We start from the raw sequence: 16399 nt of genomic DNA, 5'->3' as shown, positions 1-16399 counted from the left end.
TTTTTTGAGCCACCTTGTATTTTATTTTGTAACGTTTTCTCTGTTCTAGTTGTCAATAAGTTTGATGATGTCACATCCTGCCACAATGGGGACTCTGAGCAGGAAAACTTACATAAAATCAGTTGAACTATTCAAACTCCACACTGCTATTTTATTGACCTTTTCACACTTAAAGCTCCTCAACAAATTGTCAAAAGCAACGTGGGTCCTCAAGTCGGGTAGGGTTCCCTGTGCGTCATTTGTCATCTTTGGGTGGCTGTGGTGCAGGGGTAGAGCGGCCGACCTCTGTTGCAAACTCACGTCACCGGGACCCCTTCCCCGCCCCTTTGCGGAAAGCTTTTTGTTTACACGCCCTCCCCTTGGCTTATAGCCATTCACACCTCCAGCCTAACATTACTGGTGCAACAAAAATGTCCAGCAATATATTCAGCCATACAGTTTTGGGCCATATTCCAGCTCAAACGAGGAAAACAAAGATCTACTTTGCTGCAACTGGATGCATCAGAATGGAGCGGAGCAGGGAGCTTGTGGCCACCTCATAATTGTGATGTAGAAACTATGCTGACATTTTTCCAACAGCATTTTTTTTAAATCTTCTTCACAAGAATCTGAATAAATGAGTATTTAGAAATGCAATTTTGATCTTAAATTTCTTTCTATATGTTCTCCGTCATCAGAAAAAGCCACAAAAACATGTTAAAAACTCCAAAAACACAATTTTCATAACCATTTTTGCTGTTTTTAGTCTGGTTTAATTAAATTAAATAGATTTTTTTCCCCCTCATTTGTGGTATTTCTGAACTTCCAATTTGTGCCCAACTGTCTGCAGGCGGGCTAAGCGCCACAGACTCGCGCATCACCAGAGGCTTTTAGACTCTAAATCCATTGAGGATGTCTTCGTGAAACCCATTTCACATCAAACATGACCAAACATTTGATCATGAGGACTGAGAAGATGCAAAAAATTCCTCAATGAGGTTTTTTATTTTTTTTTATTTTTTTATTTTTTAAAGATCCAGAGAACAAATAAAGGATGTGTGAATGAAACGTGGCCCCTCAATTATGAATTCATCAAGCAGACGTGTCTGTGCAGGTCCGGCACCACTTCAAAGCCTGTGATCCATCAGCAGATGATGGATACGTTCAGATCAGCCAGGAGACATTGTTCTCTGGCTTGTTGGGGCCTGAAAAGAGATGGATGTTCAGTCCGCTGCAGCTTTCATAAATCCCGTTGGGCTGGAAGCAGAAGCCTCCTCTGTTTAAGGAGTTCTGGAAAGATTTATTCATCACCACATTAACTGTTGTGCTGAGCTGAGGTCATCTTTCATTTTAAATTATTTTACTGTACAGCTTTAGGTTTGATTTGTTTTATTTTTTAAGGAGTTAAAAAAAAAACAACTTGAATTTACACTAAGAGCCGTGGCAAATGTGATGACAATTAAAGATGGGACTCCGCCCACTGAATGATGTCACCACATCAGCTGCTCAAACATGTGTTTTGAGGAGAATTAAGAACAAAAAATATACTATACATAAAGTTCAAAATGTTTCCGGAAATAATTTGCAAATAGGAACATGGTAAAAGTCAGTCATGACACGGCAGTTACCCGTTTTACAAGGCGGCCATCTTGCCTCAAACTTTTCTTTTCTATTCTTTGATACAGTACAAGCTCCTTTAAGCTTCGTCTACACGTAGGCTTTACATATCATTCAAATCTAGGTTATTTTAATCGCATGCTGAGCTCACCAGGAAAAATGCTGCAACACCAACTCTGCATTTTCAAACTGGCTTAGAGCTCTATCGCCGGGTGGTTTTCACCTGAGCAAAACTAATTACATGACTTTCAATATGTTGGTGTTAATGAGTCTGTGCCTTCACCAGGTGAGTCTCACCTGTGCCAGGAATGGTTGAACCAAAGACCAAGTTTCTAGTATTTTTTATTAACTTTTTGTTCTCAAAGTCCTAAGTTTTCAGTCATTTTTGAGCATGTTTTTAGGAACTTCCTGGTTTTCTTTTTCATTTTGTTACACTTACCACCGTTGAAAATAGTAGAAAACCACTAATTTATCATATGTTGTCAAGTTTTGATCTATTCTTTTGACAAGTACTCTTTTTTGGGTGTATTATATCGGGTAAAAATTACCCGGCAAAAGTGATGGTACAATTTTTTGTAGCAAAAGTGTTCTATGAAAATAAAAAGTGGCAGACATTTTTATCTAACTTTTACGGTGAAAATGGTTTGAATTTTGCTCATACTTCAACTGAACAAGAAGGACAAAGCAGGTCTTGTGATGCTATTGACAAACTTGGAAAACAACTATTTCCCCCCAAAACCTGTAAATTGTGACTATTTGACCAGGTTTTTGCCATTTAATTGTACTGCAGAGGTGAAACCTTTTTGTATTTTAAGGCGAAAATAAAAGGACTTGGATTCTTGGAATTCATTTTAAATGTGATTTTGAAACAGAGAAATGACAAAGTTCCAGCAAAAATATTATTCTAATTGAAGAACAAAAATCAAAACAATGTTTTTTCCAAACAAAAATCCCCTAAAGAGTGTCTATTTAGCTTTTCAATGATAAACACAGCAAATTTGATTCACAAGAGAAAACTTGGGGGGGGGGGGGGGGGGGTGACAACAAAGGGCCCCCTTTTTGAGCCACCTCTTTTTAACGAAGCCAAACGCGTGCTGCTGGAGGTCTGAGCAGCATCTGCTCCACAAACTGCTCTCATCTGTGTGGGCCAAAGCCTGAATGTTAAATGATGTCTCTGCATGTTTTTCTGCAACAAATGCAACTGAAGCCACTTGAGTTCAGTTTTTGCAACTGCTTGAATCTGTTCAGGGCTCTAAACCTGGCAGCAAAATTAGTCTTTGGAATGATTTTTTGGAAGAACTTTGAACGTTTTCTTGGTTTCTGCACAGACAGAGACGAGTTGGGACATTTTTCTGTGAGTTTGCTGGAATAAAATGACCTCTCAGCTCCTCTAGTGATGAGAAAACATCTTGTCCTAATAATACTCCTGCAGAAAGGTGCTACCAGCTGGACTATGTTCACCTGGTTCTGTCCTCAAAGGTTAAATCAGCAACACATTTGTCCATAAGTAGGTCAAATGAGGCAGAAATGTGTTGGGAGGTTTGCTGACACTTAAATGATTCGGTTTTATACGTTTTTTTAATCTCGACAAGTGTTTCTTACCAAAAATATTGTTTCTAACACAAATGAAGACATGAGGACAAAAAAGGAAGTGTTTCCATGTTGTCAGGTTTTAGGTGATGCCATACTGCCCTCTGCTGGTCAGATATGAGAATTGCCAGCATCTAGGAGGTGGAAAATGGTTAAAAAGTTACTAACAATTAAATACTATGATACCAGAACAGAAAATCAACTAGTTTTTAATTATTTTAATTTTTACATTTAATTTTTATACCTAAAAAAAGCCCACAAACTGAAGTCGATAAAAGCAATAGAACTTGAGAAAAACAAAAGAATTTTAAGAACAAATGTTGTCTAAAATGATCTTGTGCTCTGAATTTTTCAAAAGTGGAAATAAAGTTTAGTACAATGAAAGGTCAAATGGATGTTTTGTTTATACAATCGTAGAGTGTCCCCTTCAGTTTTTCTTTTTTAATTAAAGTTTACATATATCTGGAAATTGAGTTGTTTTTAATAAAAAAAAAACTTAAGGATTAATTATTTCTTACATAATTTTTTGTCAGAGCATTTGGTAAAAGTCAGAGCAGAAAATCAAAACATTCACATTATCTTTCTGAACCTTACAAAATGCAAAACACCAGAATAAACCCTGGTTTTAATGGAATTAATTGTTATTAATTTTCTGGTTCTTTCATTTAAAGACCCACATTTCCCTAAAAAATAGTGTTGTTGGTTTTTTAAACATATACTTGTGGCAGTTTTTTCTGATGATAGAGGACAGATAAAGACATTTGATCTCACTGAGTATTTTAAATAGTTTTGAATGCTTGCCTTTTTTGTTATACCGCCTAACATTAGCAATGTTAGTAAGCTAGCGGGAGGGCATGTAAACAGAGAGCTCTCAAAAAATAAGAAGACAAAGGTGGATGGTCGCTCCGCCAACAGTCCCGCCCATAACTCAGAGGTGAATTTCTAATGAAATCGTGCTGCTCTGCAGAAACTATGTCCTGGAAAGCTGACACAGATGTTTGATTTTGGCTAACAACGGCATAATAATAATGAAGACAACTGGAAACACTGTTTAACCCTTGTGCTATCCTAGGCACTTTAATGTTGGGAGTTGGGTCATCTAGACCCACTAGACAGTGCGCTGAACCTTTTTTCTTCAATGATTTGTGATCTTCACTGGTGTCCATGGATTACATGAAATCTTACACCTTTATCCACCTTTGTCATGGTAGGGAGAACACCTCAATGTAAGGGTGGGGTCATCTAAGATAGCACAAGGGTTAAACAGAACAAGATGATTGGAGTGGGTAGTTAGAAAGAAAAAAAAAACAGAGAAAAGGGGAATTTTTCAGGCATATTTTATTGGCACAGTAAAACACAATACAAAGAATTCAGTGCTTCAAAACAAAAGCACGAGCCACCCAATGGAACACAAACAAAAAAGTGCAAAATACACCATTTGGTAGACCTTTCAGAGGAAGAGAAGTCTTACTTTGCAAAGCAGATCACGTTGTGGGAAGACTCCCAATAGTTAAAATAATGTCTTCTTTTTAAACTTTATACACTCGTATATATTCTCTCTGGTTCCAACATTTCTTCTGTACAGACCTGTGACTCTGGGACTAAAAAGACTTCCATTTGAAAAAGCTGGACGTTTTAGAACTAAACACAAATGGCAGGAAGTGAAGGAGTGGTTGAAGATTCAGCAGGAATTTCATCAAAACAACGATCATCACATCCTTCGTTACTCCAGGCGGCAGGAGCTGCATGAGTTCCCCGCAATTTTAGAAAGAAAAAAAAGACATTTTTTGCAGTTATGAGACGTCCAGTCACGATAAATCAAGCAACAACAGATTTCCAGCTAAAGAAAAATAACAAAGGAAAAACAAAAAGTCTGATCTTTTTCGTTATGTGCCGTTGAAAAGACGTGGACAGAGGTGGAGTTTGGTGGCTGCTTCGTTCTCCGAGAGAGCAGAAACCCGGTTGAAGGCCTGAATGGGCTCGTTCACAGGAAACTGTGCGTCACAGTATGTTCTCATCGACAGTAGACGGAGGAGCAAACCCAAAACTTGCATCAAAACTTGCAATAAAAAAAGAAATCACAAAGATTCAGTAAAAAGAAATAGAAAAGACACGTGTGACCTAGAGGAGGAGGGGGTCACAAAACAGGCTCCTGTTGGCCTTTTTCAGGGTTGAACTGGGGCTGAGGGTGTGTGTGTGTCTGGGTGTGTGTGTGTGTTTTAGGGGGGGGGGCACATGCTACTGTCAAAGCTAAACAGAAATCAGGGAATAAAAAGCTGAGCGGAGAGATCTAAAACAAGAGTAAAAAAATGAAAAAATCCACAGGCACCGAACATAAACAGTAGCAGTCAGGTTCATTTCAATAGGCAATGGGGGATGAAGCGAGGGGGGGGGTTAACCGAGCAGGAAGGCCGGAGGCGGCAGCGGGGGCCGGTGGGTGTTTGGCGTAAGCTGACCTGCCGGGTTTCCGAGGAAAACAGGGCAAGCATGCAGCACGCCACAACGCCCCGAGCTGTTGCAATAAACAGAAAAGGGGGCGTGCTGGGGGGGGGTCACCTGGGGAAGTGGGGGTGTGGTCAGAGAGAGGACAGTGACAAAGGTGATGGATGAGGAACCGCTCGCTTCTTTGACTTTCAAATGAGCATGGGCACACACACGGACGCCGTCTTCCTCCTGAAACCTGCCAACGTGAAGAGGAGTTTTAGAGGGAGGGGCCACAAACACACATGGCTTCGCTCTCCGGCAGCGTCCCGTTTCTGACCACACCCCCTCCTGCACCTGTGGAGGGCTGAAGGAAAAGCCAGGTGACGGGCAGCTTGGTCATGGCGAGCATGGAGGAAGCGTTAGTCCCATTGAGAAGCAAAGCTTTGCTGACGGAGCAAAATTGAGTCGTTTGGAGTCGGACTGGATGTTAAGGATGAAGAAAATCAGGAGCGGTTGAAATTTCCGGGATTTCTCTGATGAAAGCGTCACAGAAACGGCCACAGCCCCCCTTCCCTCCCCGGTTTTGTTTGTAACTGAACGGTAAATTCAGCGGCGTTCTGATTTGGCCGTCGCCCTCTGTTTGGCATCGGGGAGTGTGCGGGCGGGGGTTGGGGGGAGAGGAGGAGGAGGGGGAGGTTCTCCAAGGCTGCTTGCCCTGCTTTTCCTCAGCCGGCATCGCACTTTTAGGAATCTGCAATGCAAACGAAAAACACACACAAACAAAACAAAAAAACGGCACAGTGAAAAATTCAGCGTGGAGGAAATGACCAAAAAAAAATAAAAACAACCTGAGCATTCAGTAGAGCTTTTCAAAATAAAGTTTCTGTGTTGTAAAGAAAATCAGCAAGAGACGAAGTCAATCCTGTCCGTATGTAAGGATGATATCTGTCTGGATATCCACAGCTCATGAATAGCTGTATAAACCAAATTGTGGGAAAAATGTACAAACAACCAACAATTTTCACTTGGGATCACCGGTTTCTCTGATAAATCACACAAGTTCTCCAGGATACGCGCCTGAAAGTCTCAACAGAGGGGTAAACATGAAAAATGTTGAATTTAATCTCTTCAAGCATTCAGTTTTATCAAAATTTTAATATTTGAAAGTTTAAAAAACAATTTTTTCCTTTAAAAAAAAAAGTTCTTTTAGGTGTCTCAAACTTGTCTCAAATAACTCTCAATTTTTTTTTTCGCAGTGAGAAAAATGTAAGACCAGCTTATAAAACTAAACTGTGACTGTAGAGAGAAGACAAGTTGATTTTTAGTGATCCTTTCCCACTGGCTAACTTCTGCAGACTCACAGTTAGTTTGACCCCCAAAAAACTGTTTTTCTTTGCTTTTAGATGGTAGGAACGCATTGAAAATTTGAGAGGGGGGGGTTGACCCGTACAGGTGCTGCGAGTTTTTGGGGTAGTCTGGGTCCGTGGAGGGTCTTACAGAGGGGCGGAGGTGTATCTCAGCGTTCCCCTAAGACTCCTGAAGGGGCGTCGTGAAAATGGAACGTACCATCATCTTACATTTGGAGGGGGACCTGGCTGCAGACAACATTCATCCAGATCACATCATTAGCTGGATTTCAGATTTATTAAAACTTTTTAATGTGAAAAAACACATTAAATGTTTAGATGAGCTTAAAATGGGACAAAAAACAAGCATAGTATCTATCATTGCTATGAAAAAGATTATAAACAAAAGTGTTCAGATTGGTAAAACCTTTACTGTTACACTGTATGTAACACTACATTAGTAATGTGTTGCACGCTGGCGTATAGACGCTTTTTTTCATGTTCATTGCGTAAGGAATTAAATTTTTAACTTTACTTTTTCCTTTTCTATCCAAAATATTCCCTCTCAAGTCAGGACTGTTCTTTAGTCTAGTTTTCATCTTTGCTTTGGACTTCCAAGTAAAAAAGTTCAGGCCAACCTTGACCTTTGGCAAAAGTAACGGCCTATCAATCAAAAACAACTCCGAGAACCAATCAGCATCAAAGCGATCTGAGGTGAAAATTGCTGTATTTCCCTACATTTTAGCTTTCTAACTGGTCGCTAACATGCTAAACTCAGACAGACATGCTGCAGCCTGCATCACATTCTTAAGGCCCAGAACTCCCAGCATCCATTCACAGCAAACGGTTAACAGCAGATGAAGAGCACGAGGCTGTCTGTGTCAGTTTAGTCATGTTGTGGCAGTGAAGTTCATCTGCAGCTCAGAGTCTCATGCCAGACACCACAGAGTCTAGCCAGATCTCACCATAGAGCCCAGTCCAAGTCGTTCTTCCCCCTTTACCACTGGCCTGGAAAATGGACCAGAACAGGCCGACTCTGTCATTGTGAAACTGAATTCCCCCCCCCCTGCGAGCTGCTCCTTCATAAGAAAGTTACCGAAACGGATCGACAGCTCGCAGAGTCAGGGTCCACAGAAATGACCACGGCTTTGTCCCAATTCCCTTAATCAGACCAAACTCACCAAAGACTGTCTAGTGCCCTGGATCTGAATGTAATTCGGACCCATGCTAACTACGGTACTTAATTATTATCTTTTTAACATCAACTTCTTGTCTAAGTAAAAACCATATAAATATGATCATTTTACAAAGACTATTTACAAATCAACAGATGGTAAAAAATTGGATGATTTTTAAGAAATGTATTGATACATATATTATTTTGAATGACTAATTGTTCAAACGCAATGCATTGTGGTCTATCTTTGCCCGTCTCATGAGCATCGATCCATGTTGTTATCTGATTCTTACCGGAAACCCGATCAGTGCCCCATATAAACGCGTCTACTTCCACTCAAAGTATTTTACAGCACTTACTAGAATATTTTTTTGAGATGTTGACCAAAATGTTTACAAAAAATGAAAAGTATATTTTAATGTTGCCAAAAACAAAAAAGAATAAAAATGGTGGACCAACAAGATAGTGAGGGAATTTGGACAAAGCCCCATGTATTGAGATTTTACAGGAGATGTAAAAGACATCCCATAATTCAACGTTCTTTTTCAAACATTAAGTCTTCAGAGGTTTATCACAGATCAAACCATGTTTTTGACCTTTAATCTGATATGTAAAAATAATCGATGTACAACATAATCAAAGTGAAAAAGCACAGACTAGTCTGCCTTTAGCGTTTGTTCCGCTCACTAGACGACACGGTTGTGAACTGAAGGTGAGGACCGATCGTCTTCATGCACCTTCATGAACATAACCAAAAGATCTGCAGCAGGAAGACTCACGTAACCCACGATGGACAAATCTGATTTGTCTTTCTTCTGAAGAGGCGGGCACAGTCTCTGATCTTGGCCCCGCCCCCTCAGCACGAGAATGGATATGTACCGGCCCCGCAGAAGCATTCATCACGGCACTGGTTTGTTAGTTAAATATATGTCATAGCACCTTTGGCGTTGGTTTCCAAAAGGACCTCAATGTAGGACGTGGGGACGTAACCCTCCTCTTCCTCGTTCCTCCTCACTCGTGTCCATCCGTCTCCTTTGTCTTCCTCTATGACGTACAGCAGCTCGCCTTCTGTCACTGAGATGGTGCCCTCATTCTGACCTGCAGGAAGAAGTCCCATAAATGAGGAAGAAAGGAAGAGAAGTGCCCTCAGCTAACTTCAGTTTTTATTTTTTTTATTTAGCAAACATCCTCAAGTTTGTTTTTTTAAATAGACGCAAAAATGCAAAGTCATCAGCAACCTGAAAGAATTTTAGCCTTTTTAGGAAATTCTGACATTTGCGCAGAAACAAACATAAACAGGAGAGGAAATGACAATAAATTAATATTTAAATCCAGTCAAACTTTATTTATAAAACACTTTTCATACAACAACAACAACGCAGAGTGCCTAAAACCCCTACATATGAAATTAATGTGTAATATAATGTGTAACCTCAAACGTTTTTCATTCAAATAATAAAAAAGAAAACTATTTTAGAAATATAGAAAGTGGTATGCTAACATATTAAGATGTGTTTTATCCTAATTGTTGCTTGTGACTCCCATTGCATGGATGACTGACATTATAGAGACATAATCTGTTGCTCTATCAGCTATCTTTAGTTCTTCTGCATTTTTTGGGTCAAAGTATGGAAGGACCTCTTCACAAACATATTATGGATTAGATCAATCAATCACATGGTTGTTATAGTCCTAAAACCTTGAAAGGATTATAAAGGTTTTATAAGTGTGGGCATAAAAACCTTCCAGGTCTGATAAAACCCAGTGGACCAACATGGCATGACTCTCCTGACCACAGAACCTACAGGACCTTGGGTTGGGTGTCCCTCCTCTTTCCCTCCAGACTGTGAGACCTTGATTTTTTCCTAAAAGCAAACCTCTCACTCCTCTGAAAAGAGTAGGGTGCAGGTTTCTTTGGTGAAAGTTGAGTGTCCTGCATGGCTGCATTTGTTCCTCCTAAAGCTGCAGCAGTTTGTTCTTTATGAATCTCCTCTGCTTTTGTGGACTTCTAATCCTTGAAACTGGAGTTTTCTTGTTGCCTGAGCTCACTTCCTACTCAGATTCTCATTAATGTCACATAGACGTGTGAACAGAAATCTTCTTGAGCTTCGACCTCACGCATTTTGAGAATGTCTAAAGACCCACTCCAATAAAAACACTGTTCTGAGTGTTTTTATTTACTTTTTTCTGACAATGTAAAGATTGATTGAAAGCATTGCAGTCAATGTGCAGTCATGTACGTCATTTTGTTGCACCGGTTGGGGCTGTAAGCTAGTGGGAGAGAAAGTCAACAGATGGATGATGGGAAATGGGGACGAGCTTATTACTCTGTGCCAATGGATATTTTTCTGTGGTGCCAGTTATTCAAGTTAAAACAGGCCAATCAGATGCCTCAATGAATAATGTTGTGCCTGCTGGCCTCCACGTTGATGGATCAACCAATCACTGCTTACTGATGTCATCTAGCTTCAACATGGTGGCGTCCATATTGCAAAAAAGGGGCTACTGAATCGACTTTGTGTCATTGGAGCCAGAAGTAAGCCATTTTCTATGTGTGATGTCACACTCACTCAGTCCAGTTCTCCTTTACAGCTAATGGATCAAACGTGTTTCTACAACTAACGGCCGCTATGGTGCAGCAGCATCCTAAGAGCAAAGCTTTCCTCTCACATCAAGCGGGGCTGCTAATACCTTCAAAGGTGTACAAGGCTTTGCAGGTGCCGATAGTCTCCAGCTCATCAAACTCGTCGTCTGACTCCGGCGCGCAGGAGGTGCGGTTGGCGACGGCTTTGACCTGAGTCTCTGCACTCTGTTCCTCCGTGTAGCTGCCGTCCGGGCTGCTCAGGGGCCAACAGACACAGTAAATACTACGGTGAAAACAGACGCCACTTCCCTGCTTCCTCCTCTGGCAAACAAGGCCTGACACAAGTCCCCTGTCTGGGTCTGATGAGTATATCATACCTCTCTCTGTCCTGCGCACAGTTGTTGCTCACTGTGCTGTTTTGGGTCTCGTAGATGACACTTTTGCGGTGGGTTTCGCTCTTTGAGGGCATCCTCTCCTCCACCTCTGCTAACCAGTTCTGAAATACAAATGCAGATGGATTTTACCCTTCCAAAAGGCTGGCTTCATCTTCAGGAACAAAAACAAAGACATGCACAAAATAAAAGAAGAATTCTCTCACAATAATGAATTTAATATGCGTAAACAAATACTGGACTTCAGATGATTGGAAAAATGCTAAGATGCTGGAAGAAATTAAAATAATCCAAAGGAAAAAAGACGTTTGAATAATAAGAATACATATTATTTATGAGCAAATCTTTAGAAACTCAAAGACAAAAAATGTAAAAAAGGAAAGGTAAAACTTTTCATATGGTTCCAAGCGAAGAAAGACATCTCCACATTTGGCCAGATGCTCAAAAGAAAATCTTCTGTTAGAATCTTCTCCTCGGCCTGCAGGAACGTGCAGCCAAACCCTCCAGCTGCCTCTCATCCGCCCAACAACAGCTCTCTTTGAACTCAACCCAAATGGAGGTCAGTGTTTGAGTGGTTCATCATTTACTGCCTGGGATAAGCTAAACGAAAAGCTTCGCCAACACTAACATCTGACGCTGAACTGACCTCAAACTTCTGCTCCTCGCTCTGCAGCTTCTCGATGTTCATGGCGATCTCTGCTAGCCGGGGGTCCACGCTGGCTGGATCTCCCATCTGAGGGTTCTTCACGTACACGTCTTTCATCTTCGTCAGAGCATCTCTGTGGGGAGACATTTGTTGAACGTTGAGGAAGAAGATCGGCTTTGATCTTTGCATGAAAGCAGCGGTGAAACTCTGAGAAGATACCTCTGGTCCATCTCTTTTTGAATGTCTTTTTTCAGTTCGTCGATCTTGCCCTGCAGCTTCTTCCTCCTCTGTTCTGGAGGCAGGTGACTGAAGTCTTCAGGGACAGAACCCTACATGAACAAAAAGATCGAGGGGAAAAAGCAAGAAAAAGAAAAAAGACAAAGAAAAGAGAAACAAAAGATTAATAAAATAACACAACTAAAGGGTTATACTTTATTTTGAGGTGGAAGGTGCAGTGTCTCAGTTTGCCTCTGAGCGTTGATTCCACTGAATTATTTAGCTCCTAAAAAGCCTCCTGAAAGAAATCCAGCAGCTGCTCTGTAACCCACTTACTAAAGGTTCAGGCATTTATCCGTCTCATCTATTCAGTTCCTGATCTAATATCCTCTTTGATCCATTGGAAATGTAATAAAGGCCACATATTTGGGTGTTATAGCTCATGTGGTGTGTCAGTATCAGGTGGCTAATGGCTCTGGAGCTGCACAATTGTTCTCCAACAGTATTGAGTGTTTTCTAAAAGAGGTTTAGTGATGAAGCTAAACAGAAATCAATGAGTTTTTAAATCTTAAAAGGGTCCAAACCCAAGCAGCTCCAGATATTTTCTGTCAGGAATAATTCTGTTGTATTTATTTTAACTTTTTTTCTAACTTTTGTCTTGTGGCAAAACGTCCCTTTAAACTTCAGTCTTAAATTCGTTTTAAAGCAAATAATTGTGTATTAAAACAATACACAAAAGTGCAGCTTTTTTCATGAAAAACTTGCTCTTTTGAGCATTTCAGAGCTCTGTAGATATCATCGATACATTTCTAGATAAAAGACTTTTATATGCTGGAGCCTGACTTAAGAAAATGTGCTGCCAGTGGAGATGTGAAGGTCTGCTGATGGACGCCTCTGAGGCTGCACAGGAGTTTATAGCTGCGATTCCCTGCACATGAGGCTCACAGTTTCTAGGTTTCCATGGCAACCAGGTAAAGCCTTTTTCTCCGGTATCAGCATGCAACACTTAACTGGACATGCAACATAACACCATGCACGGACATCATGCTCTTCAGTTCGTTTAGTGATGCTTAATCATCTGGTCAGATGAAATCAATGGAGTGTGTTGTTTTCTACAAGGTCGATCTACAAAAAAGAAAAATAATAATATAATTTCTTTAATAAGTACCGGTAATTTATTTAGAATAAAACATACCAATGGATTTCTCTACATGAAATGTAAATCTGATTCCACAAATTCCAAAAAATAAAACACTCCCAACTTGTTACACTGTGAGGACCTTCTGGACAGATACAATAAATCCTGATAGTTGAAATCTTAACCTGCATTTTTTTGGACTAATCTCCTCTTGAGGAAACAAAATCTTTGAAATATCTGGTTTCATTTATCTTTTCAAACTCATATTCAATCGATCACTAGTAAATCAAGCTATTTTCTTAAAACACTTTACCGGTCAGTTCACTGCTTTATCGACTAACCTCAGAATTATTACTTCCTATTTTAGACTTTGCTGATATTATTCACTTCAGTGCTTCTTCAGCCTGCTTGCACACCCTAGATGTCATCTACAAATCTTTGTTGCTGCTTTGTGCTCTGCTGTTCCTATAGTTCTCATCAATGCACACTGTTTGACAGATTAGGCTGGCTTTCACTTCCAGGTGGAAGACAATTTCATTGGTTACAAATCATTTTCAAATGCATTTATCTTGACCTTCCTTTTATTTGAAACAGTACCTATAATACGTTTTAGCTTACAACCTAAATTACGCCATAATAACCAGAGATTTTCTTTGTTGCGAGACAAAAAAAATAAATCTGGGCAATAAGCTTTTTGTGTTAAAGCTCCCTTTTATATAGCAAACCTTCCTTTATATATATGCTCCATTTCATCTTTGTCTTTGTTTAAGAAAGTTCTTTTAACTCATTTCAAACACACTTGTGTTTGTTTTTAAACTCAGTATATTCTACCAATTGCCCAACATCTTTACTTTAGCATTCAATAATTTTCTCTGGTTTTGTTTTTTTCGGTTCAGCTTTTCACAAATGGGTTTATTTAAAGTTAAAACCAGGAGACGAAGACTAAAAAGATTCAACACTTTTTGAGCCAACATATTGAAAGTGTAAAACAAAGTTAGTTTGGTTTTTAAAGATTTATAAATAGCGAGTAATTCAAAAAGTAGAACTTTTGTAAATATAACTCAAAATTCTTAGACAGTAACTTGCAAAAACTTTTTTTTGCTTGAAAAAATTACTAAAGAAGCTACTTTCAAAGAAAATCAATTCATAGATTTATTGAAATAATTTGGCAGTTTCAGAAACTCAATGTCCTGAAATGCAAACTTCAGCCAATAAGATGATGTGAACAAGTTGGGAGTCAGAAAGTGTTGTTAAAAGACCTTAAAATAAAGCTGGAAAACATGAGGAATGATGTATCTCAGTCAAACTGAAGCTACAGTCACACCGCCCTCAGCAGCGCGCTTTGAAAAGACCTCTTCCAACAAAAAGTCTATGTAAACGCATATACATATATATATATATATATTTTTGGGCTTCTGTGTTCAAAACTCTCGCGTTCACATGTCACTACGCAAGTTTCTACAACTGTTTGCTCCACTAACAAAATGCGTGCCCACTGAATGTGCGTTCGAAGTTATTCCAGGCTGAACTGACCAATCAGAGACTCAGATTTGGTAGTGACGTATGGATGGCGTCCCTTTTCATTCACAGAAGTGCCAACCAGTTTGTGCCCGGGCATATTTGTATAAAGTCTTTCATAAATTGGAATAGAGCCGTGAAAGAAAAAGCCTGGACCAGGATTTGCACCGCTTTGACAATTGACACCAAACTTTTTCCAACTGTAGGTGATGGACATGCGCTAGCAAGAGTAACAAAAGAACAAGAAGCCCCTCCTTGCCTGTCCAGTGTGAATGCCATTAGCTAAATGTGGGTTCAAGAATGCACGTCACATGCCCGGTGTGAACGTAGCATGGGTTGACCGTGCCTTTTTTAATGCATCCGACAAACAAGTGTACCTGCCCATAAAACCACTATTTTTTAGAATACGTTTTGGTGTATAGAAGCCTAAAAAAACATTTAAAAAAATATCAATTAAAGAAGTGTCACAAACTCATAATTTAGTAATTTAGTTTGTTCAACTGATGCTATTTAAAGCTCAATTACAACATTTTAATATTACAAAGCATGAGAAATGTGGCAAAACCCAATGCAAGAAATGTTTAAATATGGAAACCAAAAGCCCAACTGTGTACGGGAATGCTGACCAAACGAGATACAAATGTCTCGGTTTGCCTAAATGAAAGTTAAAAGCCTAATTGTAAATTTTTCCTCCTGTTTTCCAGCAAACATCAATATTCATATGAAACAAACTTAAGAAAATGTACCTTAAAAAAAAAGTTCAACAAAGAAGTTCAACAAACTTTCCTGTGTCTGATCTAGAGAAAATTAGATTATTTCCCATAAAAGCTCATAGAGGATTCTTCTGTTAGTTTTTCAAATGACCCCTTTGATGCATGCAATGTGAGGATAACGACATCCACATATGATCAGGTTAGTGTTTGTTACTGGACGTAATTTGTGGAGACAACAAGGACTACGAGACAGACGGACAGGTAGAGCGTAGAGTAAGTCTGATCACCTCAATGAGACTCCGGACGTGGGAATTGAGTGTGATCTGTACCACAGAGACCACAGATACAGTTTGGTAGAGACAACACATCAACAACATAGTAAACAAACACACAACAAAATAATGAGACAGCGACACAAGCCTAAGGTCCTCCATGTGTCACAGCCCAAAAACAAAAACTGGTTTTAATCGTATCCAATAAACAAAAGAAGCACAACAAAACACAACGGGGTACACCGCGTTATTGACAACATGTTACTTGGGGAGACGTGACATGCGTGCAGTCATGCCTCTACACTCGTGAGGTTACACGGTCATGCTTACCAGCTTGAGAGAAAGCTTCATGGGGAGGGAGAGAAGATAAAAATGGCAGGGAGCAGCAGGGAGACAAAACAACAAACAAAAGTCAGAACCATGGAAATGACACAGCCACCTCCTGTTTTCCTGTACAGAATAAAAGTTCACCTGCACTTCATAATGAGGCCTTATTCTGTCAGACTTCACTGTTCGAAGAAAAGAGGGTGAAGCGCTTAGAGGATGAAGGGTTTGGATTTACCAAAAGCTCTTGGGTCATAAAAAAGCTCTTTCAGAAACTATTTCAGGCATAAAGCCATAACTCTTTTCTCAAGCCGTGAAGTTTGACATTTTTTCACCTCAATGGATTGATAAAAAAATGGGAAATTATAAGTTGATGGGGTAAAAAAAAAGCCCAACCAAACGAAGAAGCATGAATTTAGACAAGAGAAGACAGATGAATAGGTGGATGCAGAAAAATTGATGG

At 39.8% G+C, this 16399-nt stretch overlaps 1 protein-coding gene across 29 annotated transcripts in view; it reads right to left on the bottom strand.

The window, feature by feature from the left end:
• Nucleotides 1-1011: 1011 nt before the first annotated feature.
• The window catches only part of fnbp1 (formin binding protein 1), a 59612-nt gene continuing 44224 nt past the window's right edge, over nt 1012-16399 (bottom strand). For 3 of the 29 annotated variants that reach the window (XM_023960973.1, XM_023960980.1, XM_023960963.1), the window contains 8 exons: nt 15943-15957; nt 15628-15663; nt 11975-12084; nt 11756-11888; nt 11095-11213; nt 10825-10982; nt 9073-9231; nt 1020-1184 (listed from right to left, as the gene is read on the bottom strand). In XM_023960973.1, the coding sequence (XP_023816741.1) occupies nt 1144-1184; nt 9073-9231; nt 10825-10982; nt 11095-11213; nt 11756-11888; nt 11975-12084; nt 15628-15663; nt 15943-15957 (771 nt within the window). In that variant the 3' untranslated portion in view covers nt 1020-1143. Of the gene's footprint in view, nt 1185-4506; nt 6362-6851; nt 7965-8717; nt 9232-10824; nt 10983-11094; nt 11214-11755; nt 11889-11974; nt 12085-15627; nt 15664-15942; nt 15958-16399 lie in introns of those variants that run through there. The other 26 variants (XM_023960961.1, XM_023960969.1, XM_023960968.1 and 23 more) reach the window with 21 other exon arrangements.

This window comes from Oryzias latipes, chromosome 12 (genome assembly GCF_002234675.1).
Source record: "Oryzias latipes chromosome 12, ASM223467v1".
Lineage (NCBI taxonomy): Eukaryota > Metazoa > Chordata > Actinopteri > Beloniformes > Adrianichthyidae > Oryzias > Oryzias latipes.
Note: the sequence above shows the minus strand (reverse complement) of the source record. Positions and strands in the feature narration are given on the sequence as shown.